The sequence below is a fragment of the Hemitrygon akajei genome, chromosome 27 (assembly GCF_048418815.1).
Source record: "Hemitrygon akajei chromosome 27, sHemAka1.3, whole genome shotgun sequence".
In the NCBI taxonomy this organism is placed as follows: domain Eukaryota; kingdom Metazoa; phylum Chordata; class Chondrichthyes; order Myliobatiformes; family Dasyatidae; genus Hemitrygon; species Hemitrygon akajei.
The window spans coordinates 41,754,573-41,782,243 of NC_133150.1; the positions used below are offsets into that span (position 1 = coordinate 41,754,573).

Here is a 27,671-nt window from a genome sequence, read left to right on the forward strand (position 1 = left end):
AAACTCTGGGGCTGTCAAAACCCAAACCTGCACTTTCTATTCTCAGTTTCATTTGGAGGTCATGATCTGGCAAGTGTGGAGGGGAAGTGAAAGTTTGGACACAGCAGAGCAGAAGTAGGACTTGTGCAAACAAAAGGGCTGTTTGCAAATTGGAATTAACAACAGTAATTAAAAATGGGTATGACTCTTCTATTATTGGTGGCTTTCCTCTCAGGTAAGAAAACATTGATCTTATTTAGATTTTTCAAAGTATTGTAAATGTAGTATTGTGTTGTGAAATATTGAGTTAAAGAAGTAATGTAAGTTTGCATCTGTCTGACCAGAACTGAGATCTGTGAGGAATTCTGGCAACAGAATTTTTGATGCCTATCAAAATAGAATTTTTCCTTAACTCTCGGAGAAATGTTAATCTGTGCCACTTTTCAGCAGTAATAATAGAGGAACAAAATATTTGGCATAATTGCCAGGCAACCAGAATTTAAACATGGCCAAGTTGAGGTCCCTCATCCGATAAAGCACTGCTGACAGAATCCTGGACTAAAAGGGCATTGTGCTTCATTTGGTAAAGTTTACAGCGATGTACCCCATTTATGTCACTGATGTGTTAAACCAAATAAAATGTAAATAATACTCCTGTCAAGAGCATAATCGAGAATGTAAAATGATCTTTTAAAATCAATTTATGTGCAATGTTGTGGAGAGTCATAATTAATAAACAGAATATATCTAAACCCAGTTTTAAAGCTTTCAGTTCCTGTAATATCCTCAAATAACAAAACTGAATTATAAAGATTTTTGTTACCATTTAAAAACACTCTTAAACGGGAAGTAAGATTTTAACTGCTAGTTAACATAGTATAACATTGTATAACTCTGTATAACACAGAGGCAATGTCTGACATCTGGCTTTGCTGATTTGTAATAAAGAGCCATTAAGCTGTGGCTTACATGAAGCAACCTTATACACTCTTGAGCTGACAAGGGGATTTCAGTTCCTGGCATCTGTCAGACTGGTCAGCAACCAATCAGTTAAAAGATTCAGCCTCTTTATAAATAATTCTGCTCAGCTGATTCATATGAAATGAAATCACTTCTATATTTGTAATAGGCCAAGTTTGCTTAAAGTTGACGGCTTTGGACAATGCTCAGTAATATTAGCAGCAGAGCTTGGTTCCACTCAAGTTTCAGTGATGCCAGGGTTTACCAAACTTTTTTATTCCATTGACTGAGGGGCCTGTGGACACCTAGCTGGGAACCCTTGGGTTATGCCTGTTTTACTTGGGCAGTTCTTAAGCAATAGGCAGATACTTTTTTCATCCCAATGGAAATTACAGTGTCACTGTAGCATTACAAGTGCACAGATATGCAATAAGACCAGCACTTTGAAATCCATGATACTGCTCTTATACCGAACACAGATTGTTTTTATTCATTGTTTTGTTAAAGAATTACGGTTTCTGTAAAATATCACGTTATTGCAAGCACCTTTTGGCATTATCTGTGCATTCCACCAAGGAGTGTAGTGCGGCCAGAGATAGCATCACTCAGAAGAAACAGTAAAAAGACCAATGATAGTGTTTCTGCTAAGAGCATAGAAGTCGGCCCTTTCACAACCAATTTTATTCCTTAGTCAACAGCATAGAAAATAACCTGGTTATAAGCACATAACCGTTTCTGATATCTTGCTGAGCACACATAGCTGCTAGGATTCTTACATTAAAATGGCATTTGCTCATCAAAAAGAAAGCATTTCATTGTCTAGAAACACTTTGAAACAATGTCAAACCATGGAAAGTATTACATGTACAGTCTTCTGTTAATATTATCATCTGCCAATAAATTATTCTAAATTTTATGTATTTAGGTGATAGACTGAGTCATTATGTTTGATGATTTAAAAAATGTGCTAAGAGCCTTTAAGAGGTTGCTGGTAGGACTGGGTGGTGGACTGAAATTAACTTGTTAGAATCTAAGAATCTCCAATCTCCTGAATTGATCGGTTTTAACTCAAAGTGTCGTAATCAGACTTGGCTAAATGCTCTTAATAGGCTGGCCTGGTAGAATGGAATTCAACATAAATAACAAATTCAAGAGATTCTGTAGATTTTGTAAATCCAGAGTAACGCACAAAAGCTGCAGTAACTCAGCAGGTCAGGAAGTATCTACGGAGCAGAATAAGCAGTCAATGTTTCAAGCAGGGACCCTTCATCAGATCCTGTCAGCCTGTCAAAATTGAGGTGGTTTTCCATCATTGACCAGTGTACAGATATTTCTGTGTAAACCTTTAGCATAGACGGGAAGAAATCTTCAACACATTATTTGACATTAGCTTCAAAACAGACTCCAGAATTCGAAGCACAAGAGGTACTGCAGATGCTTGAAATCTAGAGCAACACACACAAAATACTGGGGAATAAACAATTGATGATTTGGGCCGAGACACATCCTACCCATAGATTCTACCTGACCTGCTGAGTTCATCCAGCACTGTGTGTGTGTGTGTGTGTGTGTGTGTGTGTGTGTGTGTGTGTGTGTGTGTGTGTGTGTGTGTGTGTGTGTGTGTGTGTGTGTGTGTGTGTGTGTGTGTGTGTGTGTGTGTGTGTGTGTGTGTGTGTGTGTGTGTGATATGATTACTGATGTAGAATTTTATACAGCCTATTGAAAGCATTGCAGATCAGATAGTGTTTCTGTTCACTTTATATTCGGCATTAATCCCATTGGCTAAAAGGGGAGGGATTTTCCAAGGAGTCTAGGAATGCCAGCCTTATGAAAATGGATGCCAGTTTTTTCTGGTCACCCATTATAAACCAATGAGGAAGCTCCACCTCTTGAAGATATGTGATGCATTAAGTCCATAGGACGCTGGAGCAGAATTAGACCATTCAATTCATCAATTTTTATCCACTGTTTGATCATGGCTGATTTACTATTCCTCCCTACCCAATTCTCCTGTCATCGAGGCATTAAAAAAATACAGCCTCACAAAGCAATGGTGATCACACATGAGTCGTATGGTCACCTGCTTCCCGGAACACTTTGAGTTACTTAACTACGAGTGAGATCAAGTTCTTTTGTATTTGAAAACTTTACAGAAGCATTTGTCACAACAAGACCTTCCATTGAAATGACACATTCAACAAAGCAAGCCGCTTCATGGGATTGTTAACAACTAACTTCGGATGCCGAGCACGTAAGCAGATATTTGGACAGTGACCAAAGATTAGTTGGAGGTAGTTTAAAGAGAAACGTATGAGAAAAAAGAGGTAGAGAAGCAGGAGTGGCTTAGGGTAGGAGCTCAGGGGCTTGAGGGCCTAGATAGCTAAAGTCATGGCCTCTGGTGGGAGAAATGATAGATCAATTTAAGGCCAGCAATGAATGTGTGCAGCGATATCAAAGAAACTGAATGGAGAAAGTGAGGATGGGAGTGATGGAGGAGAGCGAGAGCTGGTGGTGTTACTGTGAGACAATGGAAAGATTTAAAAGCAAGGAATCAAAATCAGAATCAGGTTTACTATCACTAACATATGTTGTGAAATTTGCTGCTTTGTGGCAGCAGTACAGTGCAATACATAAAAAATTACGATAATTTACAATAAAAATAAGTTAACAAATAAGTAAGTAGTTAAATACATACATAGATAGGTATATATGGATAGATAGATAGTGCAAAAGAGGAATAGTGTGGTTGGGTTCGTGGACCATTCAGCAATCTGATAGCAGAGTGGAAGAAGCTGTGTGTCTTCAGGCTCATGGACCTCTTGAGGAACTGCCTTTCGAAGACGTCCTCAATGGTGGGGAGGCTCGTGATTATGGTGAAGCCGGCTGAATCAACAATCAACAGCAGTGCATCGTCTTGCAATCCTATGCATTGGAGCCTTCATACCAGTTCTTGATACAACCAGTCAAAATGCTCTTCAGGTAAATTTGCGACCTTGTTAATGGGGCCAGCCAACACAAGAGTAATGGATGGATGAATGGAACTTCCAGTGACTTTGAGCACAGGCAGCAGATCTGTAGATATCCTTGGACTCAGGAGTCTGTTGGAAAGTGTGTTGGTGGAGTCAAATAATAAATGAACAGGAAAGGATTTCACAGCAAACAAGCCATGGCACTGCAGAGCTTAAATAAAAAATAGGTCAATATTATCATGGCTAAAAACTGAACGACTTTTTACCATCAATAAACATCTTAATGGTTATGATTGCAGAGTGACTGGAGAGACTTGGAGAACAAGACAGATCATTAAAACAAAATTAAACCAAAATCACCACACAGACTTCCACAATGTGCATAATAATGCAAGTGTAGTGGCTTTCAGTCTGACTCATTTCCTTTTCTTGTAAACCTTCAGACCAAGGTATCCTGTAGTTTACTCTGGCCTGTGTTGATCAGTCACAGCAGCCAGAATTGTGGGTTTTGCTTCAACACCTGCAAAGGTAGCAGCCAGCTGAAGATGACTTGGATATGAGTAGGCAGCTTATTTCTCTGGATAGTTCAATGGATAATAACATAAACTTGATTATTTTTGATAAAGTGGCATCAGTGTCCATGAAGTTACAGGATTTTAATAAAAATCAACACTTCTCACTAACTGTCCTCTGATAAGGAAACCTGCCCCATTTATCAAGTTTGGCTTATTTCTGACTCCAGACCCATAAAAACATGGTTAAATCTTAACTATTATTGGAAATGGCCCAGCAAAGCTAGAATTCAATCTGTGGCGACACTTGCCTGTGGCTACCCCACGCCCATCCCTAGGCTATATTGATTGTTAATGCAAACATCACATTTCATTGTACATGTGATAAATAAATGTAAAGCTGAATCAGCTCTTTATCCGAGTATCATATCATAATGGCCCTCATTCTTCATTCACTCACATGCGTACTGCAAGTGACACTAGACACTACAACACTAGAATACGACAGCGCAGTACAGGCCCTTCGGCCCTTGATATTGTGCCGACCCATATATTCCCTTTAAAAAAGTACTAAACCCATTCTACCCCGTAACCCTCTATCTTTCTTTCATCCATGTGCCTGTCCAAGAGGCTCTTAAATACCCCTAATGTTTCAGACTCCATCACCACCCCTGGCAAGTCATTCCAGGCACCCACAACCCTCTGTGTAAAAAACTTACCCCTGATGTCTCCCCTAAACTTCCCTCCCTGAACTTTGTACATATGTCCTCTGGTGTTTCCTACTCGTGCCCTGGAAAACAGGTACTGGCTATCCACCCTATCTGTGCCTCTCATAATCTTGTAGACCTCTATCAAGTCCCCTCTCATCCTTCTGTGCTCCAAACAGGAAGTCTGAGTTCTGCTAACCTTGCCTCATAAGACTTGTTTTCCAATCCAGGCAACAGTATTAGATGTTTTCACCCAACTCCAAGTCCAAGGGCTGGATTTTAGTTACAGATTAGAATTTACCCCACGTACACCCTCCAGGCCCACTGTGAATTCCCCAGCTGACCGCTCATCCAACATTCCTGACCCAGACTGTGGTCTTCAAGCTAATGTGGTTTTGTAATTCTTTGTCTGTTAGTCTTTAGAAGAAAATAAAACTCAGTAACTTATAGATCTGTGCATGGACAGATGTAATTAACTATAAGTAAAACAGTTAGACCAGAAGATAGCCAGGCAGAGAGAGGGTAAGTGTGAAGGGCAAGGGAAATGAAAGAGAGGATCAGAGGAAGGAAAATGAGTGGAGCAGTTAATGCAATGGCACTGAGAGGGATAATAAATCAGCCATGATGGTTTGGAGGAGCAGACTCAATGGGCCAAATGGCCCAATTCTGCTCCTATATCTTATGGCCTTATTGACATACACTCAGAAGCCACTTTATAAGGTACAGAGGTACCTAATACAAGGGGTGATTGATAAGTTTGTGGCCTAAGGTAGGAGTCATTTTTAGAAAACCCAGCACATTTATTTTTCAACATAGTCCCGTCCTACATTTACACACTTAATCCAGTGGTCATGGAGCATACGGATCTTCGACCTCCAGAAAGTGCCCACAGATGGGTGATTGATAAGTTTGTGGTCTAAGGTAGAAGGGGTTGAGTTATACAGCTCTTGTTACATGCACATGCAGTTCAACTCTTTGATTATGCAGCAAGTTTGAAGTTAATAACTCACCTCCTTCTACCTTATGCCATGAACTTATCAATCACCCCTCGTAAAGTGACCACCGAGTGTATATGGCAATTACATGAGGGTTTCAATTAAATGGATTCAAAGACTCATAAAGTTCATAATTAGGCCCTTCAGCCAACATTTCCATGCTAACCCTTACTTCTTTACAAGCTATTTTGTGCACAGCAGTATAATCATTTACCTCTTGTGCTTTACAACATGTTATATTTTCACACTTACAGTGACATACGCTGACATAACTGGACCGAGTGTGAAAACTGGAACAGTGGGACATAGAGTTGAAATCGTTTGCAAGTTTAACACGTTTTTCAGAAACTATCAGAAGTACTGGTGCAAAGGATACTACCGCAGGACCTGCACTGTTTTAGTACAAACGCAAGGCCCTGAGATGAAAAGTGGAGACGGCAGAATAACAATTGCAGCTAACAACCTAAAAGGAGAACTTACAATACAAATAGAGAGATTAACAAAAAGTGATAAGGGTTGGTATTGGTGTGGAATAGATAAGCCTCATCTTCTGGATCCTTTAAGTGCCGTAGAACTTAAAGTTCGTGAAGGTAAGATATTACTCTGACCTGCAAGTCCCAGACTTGTATATCCTTTGCATAAATTTAAGATATTCTGCAGATGATGGAAACCTAAAGGAACAAACACAAAATGCTGGAGGAACTCAGCAGGCCAGGCAGCATCTATGGAGAGGAATGAACGGTCGATGTTTTGGTCCCAGCCCAAAACACCAAATGTTTATTCCTCTCCATAGATGCTGCCTGACCTGCTGAGTTCCTCCAGCATTTTGTGTTTGTTCTTTTATATGATCCTTTCTTTGTTTTTTCTCTCTAACTGCCTTTATTAACCGATCAGAGTGATTTAAAACACAAGAGGTTCTGCAGATGCAGGAAATCCAAAGTGACACATACAATATTCTGGAAGAACTCAGCAGGTCAGATAGCATCTATGGAAATGAATAAACAGTTAATGTGTTGTGCAAGACCCTTTATCAGGTCTTGGCCTCAAGTATTGAATGTTTATTCCTCTCCATAGATGCTGCCTGACATGCTGAGTTCCTCCAGCATTTTGTGTGTAACAGAATGATTTGTTTGGTCAAATTTATGTTTGTTAACATGTCTGACATTCACCTTTACATTTTTGTACGTGAGAAACTGAGTCAAATTAGTTACATTAGTGGGCGACATGTTAGTATAGCAGTTGGCTATAGTGCCAGGGAACCCAGGTTCCATTCTATCACTGCCTATGATGAGTTTGTAGGTTCTCCCCATGACCGTGTGGGGTTCCTCCAGGTGCTCTGGTTTCCCCACACATTCCAAAGATGTACAGGTAAATAGGTTAATTAGTCACATGGGTATTGTTGGGTAGCGTAGCCTCATTGGGCATGTAGTGTGCTGTATCTCGACATAAATGGAATAAACATTAATTCTCTGGTCCCAAGATCAGGACAGAGGCTGGGTATCTCACCCGCTGACTCCCCAGTGCCATTTCACCATCGACAAGGTAGAAATATGCTGGAGTCACCTCCATTTGCCTGAAAGAATGGAGCTCTAATCGTACAGAAGAAAACTGATATCACAGAGGATAAGTGGACCATTTTAATAGACAATGAAAATATTTTAAAAACTGCAAATGCTGGAAATCCTAATTAAAATCAGAAAATGCTGAAAACACTCAGTAGGTCAGGTAGCATCTGCAGAAAGATGATTTGTTTCAGTTTGAAGGTCATTCATCAAACTGGAAAACTGAATACAAAAAAAGTAGTTTTAAGTTGCAAAAGGATGAGGTTGTGATATATCTGAGAGAGTGAGCGCAGATTTGCCATGGTGATATGTTGTTTATTAAACCACTTGGTTGACAGGTTATGAAGGCAGTTGGAGAGTAAGAAACAAAGCTGTGTAAGATTATGAAAGGTAGATCAAGTTTTATATATCACTTTGTTTTCTCCTTCTCCATTTGCTCTTTTCCTTATAATGGATCAAGCAGAAATCAATTGAAAATGGTGGTAACAATCAGCAGGGTAGGGAGCATATTTGGAAAGAGATACAGAGTTATCATTCAAATTGAAGGTCATTTATCACATCAGAAAGAGTGAGAGAACTGTTAGCTTCTATTTTTTAAGCTTCAGAGAAGCTGATGCACCATCAATAACTCTCAGAGACGGGAGGTGAATGATAGGCTTTTATTAGAAGCAAAATGGAGTACAGCATCTCGGAGACTGAGGGGGGAGCAGTGCCTCCAATCGCCTTTATACAGGGGTCAGTGGGAGGAGTCACAGGAGCAGTCAGCAGAGGGGCGTGTCCAGACAGGTATACATAGTTTACCACAGAAGGTGCTAAAAATAGATAGGACTAAGGGAAATCTCTGAGAAGGTGATAACAGTGTTGCCAAAGTGATGTTCTTCCTATGGAGCTGAACAGTTGGTAAATTAATAAAAGTGTGTTGGAGAAAGAACAAAGAAAAACCTGAAATTCACAGATTATACATCTTCTTCTCTGTTTTCTCTTGAAAATTTCCCTTGTTAGTCTAGCACAATGAGCTTTTTATTTATCTGTATTTCATGATAACAGTTGAAAATGAATCACGAAATGCATGAATAGCAAAATAATGCTTTTATATGTTTTTAACAGGTCAAAAGTTACTTCCTACGGACAAACAAAAACTCAGGTAAATGTCCATTTTCTTGTTGTGGACCAACCCAAATACAACAAAGTAATAAAATGGGATATTATTGAGACCTTAATGAATCTGTGTAAAAGACTTGGGCACATACGAGTATAGCTAGGCTGCCAAAGACTTTAGCACAGCTCTGTACTTGTCAATGTGAAGCAGGGATCGAGTTTGTAAACCTGGTGGGAGCAGAGGATGTTGGGCATGGTGAGGGTGGAGTGCCGTGGGAGGGGTGTGGAACAGGTGGCAGAGAAGGTGTGCCGGGGCGGTGGGGGGAAGTTGCGGGTGGACACATACTCAGACCACCAGGGAAGGTCATTTGATTCCAAACAACTAGTTTATTGATCATTACAGAATGTCTCTCTAGTTCTTCCCGCTTCCTCCCCTCTCCCTTCCCTTTATCACAACCACGATTCCCCTCTCCCTGCCTCCTCCCCACTATTAGCTCACAATAAAGACCCACAGCAGGATTAGGTTTACCATCACTCACATTTGTCCTGAATTTGCTTCGTGCAAAAGCTGTACAGTGCAATAAATAAAACTACCACGGTACAGTGTAAAAATCTTCGGCACCCTAACGATATACATGTGCCTAAAACTTTTACACAGTGCTGTAGAGTCATAGAATCGGTGAAATGTACAGCAAAGAACAGGCCATTTGGTCCTCCAGTTATATACTGGTCATCTTGCTTATCTATACTAATTCCATTCAATAAGTTCAGATCCCTTTATGTCATGCTCAGTCAATTACCTGTCTGGATAATTCATAAAAGTCATTAGTTTTACTGCTCCACTATCCCCTTTAAATCTCTGCACTCTCACCTTTACCCTTTGACTTTAGACACCCTTACCATGGGAAACAGATTATTTTCTATCTACCTCCCTGTGCCTCTCAGAATTTTATTTGCCTCATCTCTCAGCCACCTTTGTTTGTGGGAAAATGCACCCTACCTATCCAATCTGTTAAAATTTTCACCCTCCTACATACCCAACTTTATAGATTAATACCTGGAAGTCTTTTAAGGGAAGTTTGGGCAGATAGTTTGTATCCACTGGAATAGAGAAGTTTGAGAGGAAACTAGATGAAAACATGCAAGAGTGTTGAGAGTCTGGACATGAATATACTACTCCCTCTTGTGAGAGAATCTAGAATTAGGAACCACTGTTTAAAATTAAAGGATTATCCATTTCAGGCAGAGTTAACATGAAGCCATTTCTCTTAGTTTACGAGTCTTTGAACCTTTCTTCCTCAAAGGGTAGTTCAATTGAAACCTCTGAATTTTGGAAAGAAGTATTTGTTAGGTAAGGGGGTGAAAGGTCATAAGGGACAGGTGGGTATGTTGATGTTACAACCATGCTGTTATAAATGAGATTTATTATCACTGACATATGTTGTTTTGTGGCAGCTGTGCAGTGCAAGGTCATACAAATATAAAAATGCACAAAAATAAACAAATAAATAATGTGGAGAAAGAACAGAAATAATGAGTTGTGTTCATGGGTTCAAGGACAGTTCAGAAATCTGATGGCAGAGAGGAAGAAGCTCTTTTCTAAAATGTTAACGACAGGTCTCCAGGCTCCTATACCTTCTCCCTGTTGATAGTAATGATGATAGGGCCTGTCCCAGATGGTGGAGGTACATAATGATGGAAGAAGTCCTTGATACTGGGAACGGCTGGTGCTCCAATTTTATGTGGGCTCTGTTTTTTTTCCAGTTTTCTTTACCATCAAGGAGATAGCTTCCTTGTTGTGGACCATACACATAGAGAGAAAGGGCACCTACTCAGCAGGGTTGCATTGCCCTGAGCCCAGCTCCCATCTCTTGTGAGATGCCAGCAGCCTGATTTCTCTTATGTAGCCACAAGCTTCCCAGCATCCCACCCATCTCCTCACTCCTTCCCGAAAGAGCTTTCTGCGAGCGGTGACCCAGCTGTGGAAACTAGGTCAGGGCAACAAAACAACCCATTACCCCTCAGACAGCTTGTCCTGCCACAGTCCCTTGCACTGATTCCGGGTTGCTTTGAAAACCATTTGAAGAAAACTATGGAGTGTTTAATAAAATAAATCGATAAGGGATGGCACAGTAGTGTACCGGTTAGCGCAATCACTCTATAGCATCAACAGTCAACAATCAGGATTCAATTCCCATTGCTGTCTGTAAGGATTTTGTATGCTCTCCTCATGACTGTGTGGGTTTCCTCTGGGTTCTCCAGTTTCCTCCCGTTTTCTAAAGACGGGTGGATTAGGGTTGGAGTTAGTGAGTTATGGTAATGCTATGTGGGCACTGGAAGAGTGGTAAGACGTCCAGCTCAATCCTTGCACTGTATTGGTCTTGGATGCAAAATGATGCATTTCACTGTATGTGTTAACACTTCGATGTACATGTAACAAATAAGCTAATTTATAACATTGATAAAATGTTAAAAATTGTCAATGTGTAAATGGATGAAAATTTCAAGTGGGAAACATGGGTAATTCCAGGTACTTTTTTTGTGAAACTCAGTGACTCACCACTAAACAGAATAGGATCTTGCCAGATGCACCAGTTTTGCAAGGAGTAAAGCTGAGGGGAAGAGTTTGTGGCCACCCTTGGCTCCACATGTTATGGAACCACTGCTAGCCCTAGTGCTGAGCTCAGTGGTCGTCCTTAGGGCCAGATGTCTTGCCATTCACCTGCTAGTGCATGCCATTGCACGGACATAGTGAACCACCAGTTCAGTGCAGCACAGTATTGAGGGTTCATTTTTCTGCCCCCACCAGTTAACTATTACAGAGATTCACAGATACTCCCCAATTTCCATCGATTTCTGTTGAACCATCAGCTGAAGAGTGAATATTGTCCCTCCCCCCCCCCATCAAGTTCTAGTTCAAACGAAACAACGTTCCTCCAGACCAAGGTATACAACACAATACATATACATAACTCACACACCACATAAAATAATATTACCATACATAAATTAATAACTGATAAAATATATTCCAGAAGACTGACATTAAGCGTAATCTGGTGACAATCTCGAACAGCATCATTTTCATTAATCACCAGCAAACTTGGAGATCAACCTACCAATAAACTATCAAACTGCCAAATTCGGGGTGTCTTTCCATCTTTCACCAGTACCCAGCTGAGTCTGCACAAATCTTTAGCATAGACTGGAAGAAATCTTCAACACTTCATTTAATATTAGTTGGCAGAATTCAAAGAATAAGAGATTCTCAGATGTTGGAAATCTAGAGCAACATACATAAAATGTTGGGGAATAAACTGTTGACATTTCAGTCCGAGACCCTTCATCAGGACCTGATGAAGACTCTTGATTCTTCTCAATAGATGCAGCCTGACCCGCTGAGTTCCTCCAGCATGAGTGTGTTACTCCAGAATTGCATTTTCTACAACACAACCTCATTCAGGCTTCTGCTTTTACTTTAGTTTGCACCCTAATATAATATATGTCATAAACCTGCTAAAGGGAATAAAACTAGAAAGTGCGATTCACTAATTTGTAAATTAGCAATTGGTTTAGTAAATTGTCTTATTCTTATCAGGTGTACAGAGGGACAATGTAAAATATTGTTTTGCATGCTGTCCATACAGATCATTTCATTACAATGGTGTATTGAGGTAGTCCAAGGTAAAACAATATTAAAATGAAGACAAGAAGTGTTACAATTACAGAGAAAGTGCAGTGTAGTCAAACAATAAGGTGCAAGGTCAAAACAAGATAGATTATGAAGTTAAGAGTTCATCTTTTTGTTTCAGGAGACTATTCAGTAGTCATATCACCAGATGGCATGATAGTTGCTGTCCTTGAGCCTGCTGTCAGGTTTTTATATATTTTGCCCAATGGGAAGGGAGAGAAAAGAGAATATCTGAGGTAGATTTTATGATATCACTGTTCGATTTAATAACAGTATTACCACCGTGAGGGTCTATCTGTCATTATAAAGTTAATTTTCATGGCATTTGTACTCTGTGTATTTATGCCTATGATAGCAATATACATGAGCATGTTTCAGCAAAAGCATATGCCGGCTGAGACTATCAAAACTGTACAGAGGATCAATCAATTGTGAATTAACAATTGCTGTTTATCATTGTAGTTTTTCATTGATTCTATGGTTTTTCTTTGCTCTGCTTTGAGTTCCTGCTTGAAAATGAATCTCAGGGTAGTATTTGGCGACACTGATAATAAATTTACTTTGACTGGAAATTTTAAAAAAGCTGCAGTAGGGTCATTTATGAGGTTGAGGAACGAGGAAGGGAGTTCATTCTTTTATATTCAGTCGTAGAAGTCATAGGACTTTCTGTGGCTGAGCAGAATAATGTTGGTAACTGGTAAGAGTGAGATCAAGTGTCAATGGGCTTCTAGGGAATGCCACTGTTACCAGGGAACCAATGTTACTTTATGATAGAAGGAGTTCTGATAAAGAGACATTGATTATGTTCTTTGGGACTTCAGCAAGGGAGCGGGAACGCAATCAATATCTCTTTATCAGAACTCCATCTATTATTAAACCATTGTGGAAGGATCACTGACTCAATGCCACTTCGCTTTTCATGGGGGAGGAGGGGTAATTCCACATTGGTTGCTAGGGTTAAACACATACAAAATTATTGGCTGCCATTTGATCATACTCCCAACATTCAGCTGCACTGAAGTTAGCTTCAGTGTCCTAGATTGTAATCTGATGTTAGCCATTATATCAGGTAAATTATATTTCATAAACGACTAACCATCATCTTTCATGGTGCATAATTGGCTGATACATCCTGTTCTTATCTTACTGTTCTTTTTGCTCTCTTTTTCATAAAAACCAAGGCTTTTCATAATACTTGGACTAGTGTTCGGAATACTAACTACGGTGTTCCTTGGACTCCTGGTACTAGTTTTGAAAAAAGTGAGAAAGCAGAAAAATAAAGGTAAGTTCAGAAAATAAAGCAAATTTTTTGCATCAAGGTAAATCCTTACTACAAAGAAACACTAATCACATGATATAAAACAAACTTAAATTGTTATATCTTGATTTGCTATGATGCACTTGCATTTGAACTCAAGAACTATATGTGTGTTGTCAGGCAGAAGTCTTCTCAGAACTTAATTTAAATAACCTCACTTTTTTTATTTGATTCTGGCATAGATCTCAATAAAAGAGTCAGCCAAAAGTGATGGAACCTCCTTCATCTCTCTGGGAAGAATAGGAGTTCTGTTGCACTGTCTATTCAGCACAATATAATGGTGACAGGCTTGCCAGTGACATGGCGACAATTTGTGTGTGACACAATGCAACGTGCATTGTTTCTTGCTGATGATTAACAAAATGTTTGGGAGTCACGTTAGCAACACAAAGGTGATTTTTATTTGTTAATTAAAAGGACTGCTTGTCAGCAATCTATCAGAGTCAAGGCCATCCCCCTGTTTGGTACTGCAGAAAGAAACAAAACAATTATACTTTCTTGAACAATTATCAACACACTGAATGAGTGAGCCGGAACACATTAAATTGTTCTTTTGTTAAAACAGGCACTATCTGATTACCTGCTAAGTAATTTTATTGAATTGCTTTAATGTATATATTGCATTTTTGGTCTGTGAGGGGGGTTTTTCCTTTCCCTTTCTCCTATTGCCCGCTCTCCTCACTTATCAGATTTCTTTTTCTCCAGCCCTTGACCGTCCCCACCCTATCTTTACCTATCATCTTCTATCTAGCATCCTTCTCCTCTTCCCACCCTTTTATTCCGGCATCTTCTGCCTTCCTTCCCAGTCCTAAAGAAGAGTCTCGGCCCGAAACATCGACTTCTTATTCATTTCTGTAGATGCTGCCTAGTGTGTGTGTGTTCTATATTTTTGTTTGGTTTGAGCAGAACGATAGTTAGATGAGGCACAAATTACATTAGTCCAAAATTCCAACATATCCAATATCCTACAATGTAAGGAGGGTCTTAAATTCAGTGATTTCTGTGTAAAATTTGATCTTAAGTCAAGTCACTTTTTATTGTCATTTCGACGATTAAACTGCTGGTACAGTACACAGTAAAAACGAAACAACATTCCTCCAGGACCTTGGTGCTACATTAAACAACACAGAACTACACTAGACTACAGACCTACACAGGACTACATAAAGTGCACAAAACAGTGCAGGGCAGTACAATCAACACACACAAAATGCTCAGGACAAAGGGTCTCGGCCGAAACGTCGACAGTGCTTCTCCCTATAGATGCTGACTGACCTTCTGCGTTCCACCAGCATTTTGTGTGTGTTGCTTGAATTTCCAGCATCTGCAGATTTCCTCGTGCAGGGCAGTACAATGATTAATTAATTAATAATAGCAAGACAGTAGGCACAGAAGAGGACAAATTTCAACATAATAATAAATGATGTAGTTGTCAGTCTAGACTCTGGGTAATGAGGAGTCTGATGGCCTGGGGAAATGAAGTTGTCTCCTTCAAGTGAAGCAAAGCTGAATAGTAACCGAATCTAGCCCAATTAATATGATTGGTCTAAAGTAGTTTACAACTGGTTCACTTTTCACTGGAATGATAATTATTGACTGGGCTCAATCTTTGAGGGTCAGCCTTTGCATTTAATTATTCACAGCTCTGAATGAACATATGGATGGCTGCAAAGTGGAATTTAAAGGGATGCAGGCAATTGAAGGGCAAGAGACAGGTGAGTGGGATCAATTCTAACAAGAATTCAAAAGTCTCAGGAAAGGGCATTTTAACATATGCATCAGTAGCATTTTCCAGTATGATAGGGAGATAGGATGCTGGTATAACCATCAGACAGGAAATGGTAAATCTGCAGAGTAACAGTTCATAGAAGTTCTGCCTTGCATTTGCCTCCCTGTTCTATGAAAATGTTCTTGCGTGAGTTGGGTTTAAGTGGAGCCAACCAGAGAGACTACAAGCCAATACTAAATGAATCCAGTGGATACTTACAAACTGTGATGGAAACTCAGAAAGGAAGGCAGACGTGTAAGTAGATAAGGTGCAGAATTACAAGATTAGAGAATAAATGAGCAGCCGGCAACGTCAAAATAAGACCAGTATTGCAGTTCAGATGCCCTTGAAGGAATTCTTCCATGGAGAAATATATTTATACTTGGAAATAATTCAGAAAATGTGTAGCTCAGGTGGTTGATGGTTGGGTTGAGTCGTTCTCCGGTCTTGGCATCCATCTTCAAACATTTCATCACCATATGAGGATGATGTCCCCTTGTGATGGAACTTTTGCAAATAAATTGCCAAGATCAGAGAACAACTGAACCGATCAGATTTATACATATATTGTACATTTCTCACCACAAATTGTCCTGACTACTTTATAAAGAATGAATAATGGTTGAATGCCATCACAGTGATATTGGAAGAAAATATGGCAGTCAAGGCAAAAGTACAGTAAATAGCAAAGAGATAACGATTAGATCATCTGTTTGGTGGCATTGGCTAAAGGATATCAGGATTAGCTTCTGCTCTTCCAAGTGGTGCCTTGGTAATCATTTTTGTCCAACTGAAGGGCATTCCCTTGATGTCACATGACCATACGATATAGGAGCAGAATTAGGCCATCTGGCCTATCAAGTCAGCTCAGCAATCTCGTCATGGCTGATCCATTTTCCTTCTCAGACCTAATCTCCTGCCTGCTTCCCACTTCCCTTCATGCCCTGACAAATCAAGAATCTATCGATCTCTGCCTTAAATATATGTCCATATTGAAGCATTCCCTCTGGTTAGCCATGCAGCATCAGACCAGATTATGGAATCAGAGAACGTTTACAACACAGGAGGAAGCAATTGGGCCCATCATGTCTTTGCCAGCTTTCAAGCAATGTAACTCACTAGTGAGTTCCATACCAGCCCATTCTTCAAATCATTCTTCACCACACATTTATCTAATTCTCTTTTGAAGGCTACAAGGAAGCCTACCTTCTCCACATCTGCAGGCAGTGCAGTCCAGATTCCAACCACATGTGGCATAACAAAGCAATTCCTGACATGACTTTTACTTTTCTTCTCCTTTATTTTATATTGATACCTTCAGTCCCTGACCTCTCTGCCAACTGGAACAGCCTCCCACCATCCAAATGCACAAAATGCTTGAGGAACTCAGAAGGTCAGGCAACATCCATGGAAAGAAATAAACAGTTGACATTTCGGGTCGAGAACCTCCATTGAGACTGGAAAGAAAGAAGCCAATCTGGCTTTCTGCCCTTCCTTTCCAATCCCAATAATATGTCTCAGACCAAAATGACAACTGTTTATTCCCCTCCATAGACACCGTCTGAGCTGCTGTGTCCCCCAATATTTTGCGGGCATTACTCAAGATAGCCAGCATATGCAAATCTCCTGTGTCTCCCATTATCCACTTTGTCCACCAACCTCAGCACTTTATATGCTTCTATCCAATTATCCTCTCAGCCTTCCCCAAAGAAAACATTCCCACTTACTCCAGCCTTTGTTTCCAACCAAAGTCCTTCAACCCAGTAACCGTTCTCATATGGACCTTCCTTGGAACAACAAGGAATGAGACAGTTGCCTTTTACATGCCCATAAAAAATTTGAATAGACACCTAGTACATTATGCATAGAAAAAGGCAATCACCAACTATACCCAAATGTGAAAATTATTATACAATCTAGTTCACAGTGAATGAATGGGAATTAAACAGTGCAACAGATTCAGAATATATAAAGAGATTTAAGTTCACACACATGACTGACGTAGTTTGCTTAACAATAGCCAAAACAAAGTCCCTGTTTAACACTCATGACTTCCATGTAAAGATTTATTGTGAGTAGTGATTTAAACCATTACACAAAGACTGAAGTGTTGTCAACTTAGGAAGAATAGATCGGATTCTTCCAGAAAATTGACGCACCATGTATTTCAGTTCTCCTTTTCCTATCTGAAGTTCCAGTGGAAGTTAAAATTTGCATTTGACTGAGCATGTTTCCAGCTAGTCTTACTTACTTTGGTTATGTTTGTATTTTTAGATAAGGAGAAGGAGTCAACTGCCGAGAATTCTATTCCGAAGTCAAACTCTGTGGTAAGGCTGCACACTCTTGACAATACACAAAATGCTGGTGGAACGCAGTAGGCCAGGCAGCATCTATAGGAAGAAGTACAGTCGACGTTTCGGGCCAAGATCCTTCATCAGGACTAACTGAAAGAAGTTAGTCCTGATGAAAGGTCTCGGCCCGAAATGTCGACTGTATTTCTTCCTATAGATGCTGCCTGGCCTGCTGTGTTCCACCAGCATTTTGTGTGTGTTGCATGAATTTCCAGCAGCTGCAGATTTCCTTGTGTTTGCACTCTTGACAATAAGATGTTTTGGAGTCGGCCATACCATTTGAAGATTATGTTGCCCATTTCATGATTCAAACTACATTTATTATCAAAACATGTATGCAATATACAACACCAAAATTCGTCTTCCTTACAGGCAGTTATGAAACAAAGAAAAGCACGGAACTCATTCAAAGAAAAACATTAAATCCCTTCCCACATGTGCAAATAAAAACCAGTCGCGCAAACAGCAACCAAAAAAAATGAGTGAGAAACAGAATATAAAACACAAAATCGAGAGGGTCCTGGCATATTCAGTTCAGCTTAGTTCATTATCTGCAGGCTGCCCTGATCAAAATTGCCCAAAATAGCAGCAAAAAAGTGATCAAAAACCAGAAACACATCATAACATGAACTACAGAGTTCAATCCATAAACCACATCAATTAAACCTTGCCCAAGACCCAGAAATCCAATTACATTAAAAAGATTACATATCCCATTTAAAGAATACATTGCCACTGTGGATATGATATATATATATATATAAATAGCTCTGGTGTGTGTATGAGTATATATATATACATCAGAGCTATTTATTTTATGTTTTATCTGGAGATACTGCACAGTGCCAGGCTCCTACAGCCCGACGAGCCCACAATGCCAAATTACACCAATGTTACCAAGTAACCTACTAACCTGTAGGTCGTTGGAATGTGGGAGGACACTGGAGCACCCAGAGGAAACCCACACAGTCACTGGAGAATGTACAAACTCCTCACAGTCAGCGGCAGAGAATGGATCCAGTTTGCTGGCACTGTAATAACATTACACTGACCTCCATGTACTGTGCTGCCCCAAATCAACAACTGCTCTGTATTTACTGCCATCAAAGTAGTAAAGCATCTCACATCACTTCACGAGTGTAACAACATGTTTACACTAAGCTGCAGAAGATTTTGATACATTCGTGTGCCTGGCTTCTTGTTCTGAGAGTGAGCCCCATTGTTCCATACCCTTCAGCTCAAGAGAACAGCCTCCCATCTTCTACCTTCTCCTGAACCGTGTACTCCATGAGCTTAAGATCACAGCACCATAAGGTATAGGAAGAGAATGAGGCCATTTGGCCCATCGAGTGTGATCCACCATTCCATCATGGTTTTTTTTTTATTACGAGATACAGCCCAAACAGGCCCTTCTGGCCCAGTGAGGCACGCCACCCAGCAACCCACCAACTTAACCTTAGTCTAATCACTGGACAATTTACAATAACCAATTGACCTACTAACCAGTATATCTTTGGAAGGTGGGAGGAAACTGGAGCACCTGGAGGAAACCCACAAAATCACAAGAAGCATGTACAGACCCCTTACAGATAGTGACGAATTTGAACTCTGAACTTTGATGCCTTGAGCCTTACTAGTGTCACGCTAACTGGACGCTACTTATGCCTCTCAAGCCCATTCTCCTGTAACAATTTACTGTATTCATATTTTTACCTTGTAGTACATCAATGCACAGTCAAACTAAATTGATCTTTATGGGCAGTATGTAAAGCAAAATTTTCACTGTAATTCAGTACCTGTGAAACTGATAAACCAACCACTCATTTGTGCCAATGCGAGACAACATAGAGCTGCTGACTCACACATTCAGCTGCCGGGTTCAAATGGTATTTGTGTAGAGTTTCCATGTTCTTCCTTTTACAAAGCTAGTTTCTTCAAGTGCTTCAGCTTCCCCCAAATCCAAAAGACGTACAGAACACATTAGTAGAGTCAAATAATAAGACGATAAGACGCTAAGATATTGGAGCAGAATTAGGCAATTTGGCCCATTGATCTGCCATTTCATCATGGCTGATCCAACTTTCCTCTCAGCCCCAATGTCTTGTCTTCTCCCCGTATCTCTTCACGCCGTGACCAATCAAGAATCTATCAACCCTGCATTAAATATACAAACGTTTGTACATAGACTTGACCTCCACAGTTACCTGTGGCAAAGAATTCCACAGATTCACCACTCTCTGGCTAAATAAATTCATTCTCTCTGTTCTAAAAGGACGCACCTCTATTCTGAGGCTGACCTCTGCTCTTAGACTCTCCCACCATAGGAAACATTTGATAGGTTTCAATGAGATCACTCCTCATTCTTCTGAATTCCAGCGAATACAGGCCCAGAGCCATTAAACACTCTTCATATGACAAGCTATTCAATCCTGGAATCATTTTCGTGAACCTCCATTGAATCCTCTCCAGTTTCAGCACATCCTTTTTAAAATAAGAGGCCAAAAACTGCTCACAATACTCCAAGTGAGACCACACCAGTGCTTTATAAAGTCTCAACATTACATCCTTGCTTTTATATTCTAATTCTCTTGAAATGAATGCTAACATTGCATTTGCCTTCTTCACTGCAGATTCAACCTGCAAATTAATATTTAGGGAATCCTGCACAAGGTCTCCCAAGTTCCTTTGCACCTTAGTTTTTGTACTTTCTCTCCATTTAGGAAATAGTCAATCCTTTCATTTTTCCTACCAAAGTGCATGACCATACACTTCTGGACACTGTATTCCAATCTGCTATTTCTTTGCCCATGCTCCTAATCTGTCTAAGTCTTTCTGTAACATCTCTACTTCCTCAAACCTACCTGCCCCTCCACCTGTCTTCATATTGTCATCAAACTTTCCAACAAAGCCATCAATTCCATCATCCAAATCATTGACATGTTACGTAAGAGGAATCGGTCCCAACACAGACCCATGTGGAACACCAACAGTTACCAGCAGCCAGCCAGAGAAGCTTCTCTTTATTTCTGCTCTTTGCCTCCTGCCAATTAGCCACTGTTTTATCCATGCTAGAATCTTTCCAGTAATACCACGGGCTCATAACATGTTAAGCAGCCTTATGTGTGACACCTTATTAAAGGCCTTCTGAAAATCCAAATACACAACATCCAGCGATTTTCCTTTGTCTATCCTGCTTGTTATTTCTTCTTGGAATTCCAACAGATTTGTCAGGCAAGATTTTCCCCTTAAGGAAACCATAATGACTATGGCCTATCTTACCATGTGCCTTCAAGTACCCCAAGATCTCATCTTTAATAATTGACTCCAACTTCTTCCCAGTCACCGATATCAGACTAACTGGCCTATGGTTTCCTTTCTTCTGTCTCTCTCCCTTCTTGAAGAGTGGAGTGGAGTGGACAGATTCTTCAGTGAGTTGAGGATGAAATGAATTAGGGTGGATTAGTGTAAAGATGGTTGCTTAATGGTTGCATACACTGAGTGGTGTGAAGGAATGTTTTTGTGCTTTTTCTATGATTCTATGGGATCACTTCTCGGTCTTCTAAAACTCCCCTGTGTATTGGGTAACCCTCTCCAAGGAATTTATCCCAGATATCAATATTCTTAACATTTTGTTCCCTGGTTAATTGAACATAGAACAGTACAGCGCAGGAAGAGGACCTTCGGCCCACAATGTTGTACTGGACCACCATTAGTGATGAGATGGCTAACTAAAGTAATCCCTTTTGCCCGCACAATGTCCATATCCACCCATTTCCCTCACGCTCATGTGCCTTTCTGAAAGTCTCTTTAAATTCCCTAATGTGTCTGCCTCTACCACCATCCTAGGCACTGTATTTCAGGCACCCACCACTCTTTGCAAAAAGAAAACTTGCCCCTCACATCTCCTGCAAACTTACCCCCCCCCCCTCACCTTAAACACATGTACTCTGATATTAGGCATTTCAACCCTGGGAAAAAGATACTGTCTGCTCTGTCTTTGCCTCTTGTAAACTTATAAACCTCTATCGGATCTCACCTCAGCCTTTGCCATTCCAGAGAAAGCAATCCAAGTTTGTCCAACCTCTCGTTGTAGCACATGCCTTTTAATCCAGGCAGCATCCTGGTAAATCTCTTCTGCACCCTCTCCACAGCCTCAACATCCTTCCTATAATGGGGCGCCCAGAACTGTATACAATACTCCAGGTTATACATCTGCCCTCTTGATATGGAGACCACAGCAGTACCTGCTACACCAAAGTACAATACTGTAGAAATAGCGATTATGTAGTTTTATACCATAACCCCTTTTTTACTCTGGGAGTAATTAAAGCCAATATAATTTTACTGAAGAGTTAACAGTTCGTCTCATTCTCTGTCTGCAGCTCTCCAAAGAGAAGGAAGCCGGCGTTACCTATGCCACTGTGGCGATTCAGCCTACTGGCCACCCTCAGGAAGACTCCGCCACGTACGATAATGTGAACCCTTCCAGCAGCGCGGAGGAGAGCAAGCCATCAGTCATCGAGCCTCCAGCTTCAGAACAAATAGAGTATTCTACAATTGCATTCAAAAAGTAAACATTCTGCTCCACCTAACGTCTGCCCCGTTTTCTGCAGAACAGCGTCCCTGTAAATCGTAATTTTGCTCCATTTGGATACGTTTATCACTTAGTGCGTTCTATCCAGCCACTGCGTATCAGATAAGTCACAGAACACACTGCCAGATTTTCCCAATGCGTACCCATGCCATGAATCCTAGGCACTCATTTGCCCTTTGAACTTACGTTGGGTGGACAGAGAGAATCTACTTCATTTCGGGAAGGGCTCAGGATTAAGGGGAAGTAAGCTAGAACTCAGTTTTTCAGGGGCAATATTAGGCATCATTTCTTCACCGAGCATGGAGTAGAAATATGGAATTCTCTCTCCCAAAAATCTGCTGAGGTATGCATGCTTATGGGGTGAGGGGGGGGGAAGGGGGTGTCAATTGAAAAACTCAGAACGGAGATTGCTAGTTATTTATTAGGCTGGGTGATCTGGATCCAAGAAACAAATCAGCCGTGATCCAATTGAATCACGGAATGACCTTTCGTAACTGAATGAGTGAATGGGCCGAAGGGCCGTTTCTGTGCTGTAGCGTTCTATGACTCTATGACCTACTTTTTCACCTACCTACATAACCTAATAGTCAACACTGACTTCCTTAGTAACTAGAGAGTTCGTCCCAGACAAATAGTCAGGCCTTTTCTCTGAATCAGGGACAAAGAAAGCTCCATTAGATTAGAAGCGGGGGAGTGAAGGGATGAAACACAATAGCTAATGGTCAGTCCTAAGTTTTTCTCTGGTGTCTCATGTACTATGGCTGTGCCATTCTGATACATAGTGCCCCAGAATAACATGCAAAAAGGTGCACAACTACAATTTCTTCCTGACTCTTCACTATTTAATATTTAGTTAAGCTTACACCTAACTGTGCTTCATTGTCTGAAGATAGTGCATGTGCTTGCACTCAATGCGAGTTAGATACTATGACTGGTGTTCTTCACTTCAGGTTTTGTGCTGTGTTAAAAGTGCTCAGATACAGTAGTTGCACATGATTTGCTGTGATGCAGCAACGTCAAACACTTCCTCGCACTCTGTTGGCCAACCAGACTGTCCAGCCCTTTGCTTTGCTGCCAACCTCCAGGCTGAGCTACTGATAAACAAGAGGAGTTCTGAACAACTGGCCCATGAGAGTTACCAATACTGCCTCTTGGTAAAAGCCTCTGTCAAAACTGCACTTAATTACTGCAATTGTGAATGACACACATACACAAAATGCTGGAGGTACTCAGCAGGTCAGGCAGCATCTATAGAGAGGGGGATCAGCAGTCCTTTCTTTATTCCTCTCCATAGATGCTGACTGGCTGAGTTCCTCCAGCATTTTGTGTGTCTCCGTTTTTCTGGATGTCCGGCATCTGCAGAATCTCTTCTGCTTTTGAGTTGGAAATGAGGCATGAGCACAAATGGTCACTGCAATTACCATGAGTCAATAAAAAAGAATGGCTAGGGTAACTGGAAGACAGGTTAGTAACCACAGTTCAAAATGAGTGATAGTGATACGTAATTCTTGGTGCAGATGGGAGTGCATGTTGCTAATAGCACTGGGCAATGCAACCGAAAGTCATTAACATAATTTGTAAAGAGAGTTGTCAAAGAATGGTGATGATATCATTGTCTACTGCAGATGGAATGAATGGCATTGTCACGATTGGTTGTCACAGCTGACAATAAGAGATGCTTACGATTGTTTGCTGCAATTGGGGATGCAAAGCGTCAAGACTAATAATGACTGAGCAATGGTCCGTGATAGTACAGTATTAATGTTTTCAATAGTTAAAGAAGAGTAACATAGGTTACCATTTGATTGGGAATTAGTAATGGTTGTGGCAACTGGAGCTGAATGGTGTTAAACCAGTTGGTTACTCTGGTTGTCGGTTGCATTATTGTTAAAATAAGTTAGAAATCCGGGGTGTGAACACTATTAATAAGTACAGCACTGATAATGCCATAAACATAAGAGATTCTGCAGATGCTGGAAATCCAGAGCAACACACACAAAATGCTGGAGGAACCCAACAGCTCAGGCAGCATCTATGGAAAGGAATAAAGAGCCGACATTTTGGTCTGAAACCTTTCATCCTCTCCACAGATGCTGCCTGACCTCCAGCATTTTGTGAGAGATAATGCTATTGTTAGTTACTGCAGTTGACAATTAGTTGCCATTTACACTATTGTTTTCCTATTTCAAGTTGTTAATGGGAAATGTTTAGAGTATTAGTTACTGTAGTGAGGCAAAAGGGATGTTAGCAATAATGGTTTTCAAAACTGGGAATGAGTGTTGATAAAAGGGTCTCGGCCTGAAAAAGGCGACTGTTTATTCATTTCCATAGATGCTGCCTGACCTGCTGAGTTCCTCCTGCATTTTGTGGGTGTTGCTTTAGATTTCCAGCACCTGCAGACTTTCTCTTGTTTGTTATTTACTGTAGTTTGGAATGCATTGTGTTACCGTCATTAAATATTGCAGCTGGGTATAAATGGTATTATAGCTTTTGTTGACAGAATTTGGTAGTAGGAGGTAATATACCATTGATTACTAAATTTGGTAATCAGTGGAGATAACACAAGTTGTTACTAGATTGGAAAGAACTGGTATTGACACCATGATCTGGTGATTTTGTGGCGTATATTACACATAAACTGTTCTCGGGCTTCCAGTTGGGTCCGGGTGTCGACTTTAAGTGACATTTCAATGACAAGCTCCGTCATCTTCATCAGGGAGTCTGTCATTGAAACATCGGTTAAAATTGACACCTGGACCCGGCTGGGAACCTGAGAAGTATTAATGCAACGTTGACACAACTTGCTATTCCAGTTCTGAATGAGTGCTACTCATATTCTTCATTAGCGCATTTAGAGAGGAGTAGAAGTTAGACTCTTGTTTCCTACAATTGGATGCCATCCCTATCTTGCTGTAACCAGGAAAACAGTGGCAATAATCAAGCACCAATTAACCACACATTGCCAATTGCAGAAACAAAGAGTTAACAATTTACAACTGAATATTGCTAAAAATCATTTGTATTACAGTCAGCAATGATAAAGCATTTGTGTTAGCACCACTCTGTCACAGCATTTGACGATGAGTGGTGGCAGTTTGAAATTATTCTTATTGACACTACACAGTAGATCAACTGATCATCACCAACACAGATTCTGTAGATGCTGGAAATCCAGATTAACACACACAAAATGCTGGAGGAGCTCAGAAGGTTACCTATTTCCTTGGTGTTTCTCATTTTTCTGACATTTCCTTGATGTGGAGTGTTGACTTAGCAAAGATAATGTTCCTTAATTTAAGATTAAAGCAACACTCTCAAAATAACAGATTTAAATGGCCTTCCCACACCAGGATGAGTTCCATCCTGAAAATCTTGAATTCATACAATTAAACATTTATTTCCCAGTAAATCTTTGATCAGCTTTGTTCCAGTACTGGTCCATTTGCAGAAAAGACAGATAAATGGGAGTTTTGAGCAGGGCAGACATCTGTGAAAGAATATTTTTCATCATTCATTTTAGATTAAGCAGGCCAATGAGTAGGGAGAATGTAGAGTGCATCGCAAAATGGTGTGGTAAAGGTAGATAATCGTTTCCTTTAAGAACATAAATGATAAGGGACAGAATATGTAGTAATAGAGAAAAGCTGTACCTGGGCTGGGGTGAGACTCATATGAAACGTAAACATTCGAAAGGCCAGTTATTCTTTCATAATCTTATATTGAATGGTATAGTCAGAAATTGAATTTTCACATGATCTTTATATTGAACGCAGTCTGATTATTATCCTCAAGGTACAAACTCCAACTAATTTCACCAAACATCAAACTTGAAGTATTAATTTGTCCGCAGTTCGACATCATGCATTGTCCACACACATCTGTGGAGGTTTACGTCTGCAATGTGTAAACGAGATTATTTAAGAATTAACATTAATTCCCGTTAACATTTAACTCAGATTGGAAATGATGAGGACGCCTGTGTAATACAACTTAATCACCAATTAGCACCATTGCAAGATGCCTTCAAGTGGAGAGCCAATTGGCATCCAGACAATTGGATACTTTAATCACTGAAAAATCAGGTAGAATGATTTTTCTCTTAATTTAAGTGCTATAACCTTAGACTATGTAGTCAAAACCCTTTGCCTGGCTGAGCAGCATGGCTTATCTGTGTGACATTGAGTCTTACACTTGAGTGTAAGAGTGTAAAGAAGAAACATACAGTGTATAGTGTAAAACACACAATCAATCAGAGGCAGAGAATGAACTGGATCTTCATAATTTATCACGTAGGGGATCTGAGGCTTCATTGAATCTATTAGTTGTGCTAGAATGGGTAACTGGGAAGAAGACAGCATTGCATTTTATGCCAAGTTAATAATAAGTTGTTCTCTAAACTCTTTTTGGGCAACAAAAAGTGTTCCCTGATGTTTAAGCAACACTGGAGTCTACATTTCTGCAAATGAGACTTTGAAATCCAATTTGTTTTTGTACATTTTCATCTAGAACTTGACAATAACCTATAGAATTATGTTTTAAAATATCAAATGTAATAGCTACTGAATTTAAAACATGAAATCTACATTCAGTTGTTTAGAAATCAGAATATAATTTACCTAATGTATTTTCTATAATACTATTGACAAGCTAGTTTACATTTTTTAAATCTAATTTCACAGCTGAAGAAGGATTTACTAGTCTCTAGGTTTTTTTATTATTTGTGTGATCACTTTTCATGTTTAAATGATTGTGCTATTCTTTACTTCCATGATTATATTAAAATTTTACAAACACTTGTTTATTGTACGTGGCTTTCCTTTCCATCTTTCATCACTTAGATATTGAAGCCTGCATTCAAAGTACAAAGTGAATTTATTATCAAAGGACATCTATCTGTACATCATGTACAATCCTGAGATTCCTTCATTGTGTAGGCAATCACAGTAAATACAAGATACACAGTAGAATCAATGAAGGACCACATCCAACAGGACAGTCAGACAACCACTGTGCAAAAGACAACACACAATGCAACTACAAAAAAATAAAGAAAAAGAAAGTGTAATAAATAAGAAATAAATATCAAGACAATGAGCTGAAGAGTCCTTGAAATTGAGTCAACAACACACACGAAATGCTGGTGGAACACAGCAGGCCAGGCAGCATC

At 40.1% G+C, this 27,671-nt stretch overlaps 1 protein-coding gene across 2 annotated transcripts; it reads left to right on the top strand.

The window, feature by feature from the left end:
• Positions 1 to 27,300, top strand: LOC140717294 (CMRF35-like molecule 1). 2 transcript variants are annotated; one of them, XM_073030732.1, is made up of 7 exons: positions 1 to 214; positions 6,377 to 6,712; positions 8,792 to 8,828; positions 13,655 to 13,755; positions 15,435 to 15,506; positions 17,834 to 17,886; positions 22,293 to 27,300. In XM_073030732.1, exons 1-7 carry the CDS (start codon positions 175 to 177, stop codon positions 22,482 to 22,484), a joined length of 831 nt encoding a protein of 276 aa, XP_072886833.1. In that variant the 5' UTR covers positions 1 to 174; the 3' UTR covers positions 22,485 to 27,300. The 2 variants fall into 2 exon arrangements, with proteins under 2 accessions (XP_072886833.1, XP_072886834.1); XM_073030733.1 differs by lacking the exon at positions 15,435 to 15,506 and having other exon boundaries at positions 3 to 214.
• Positions 27,301 to 27,671: the final 371 nt, after the last annotated feature.

Coding starts and splice junctions, on each gene's coding strand:
- LOC140717294 (XM_073030732.1), top strand. CDS start 175: ATGGGTATGACTCTTCTATTATTGGTGGCTTTCCTCTCAG. Junction 13,756..15,434: donor GAGAAAGCAGAAAAATAAAG/GTAAGTTCAGAA, acceptor AATTATTCACAG/CTCTGAATGAACATATGGAT. Junction 17,887..22,292: donor TTCCGAAGTCAAACTCTGTG/GTAAGGCTGCAC, acceptor CTCTGTCTGCAG/CTCTCCAAAGAGAAGGAAGC.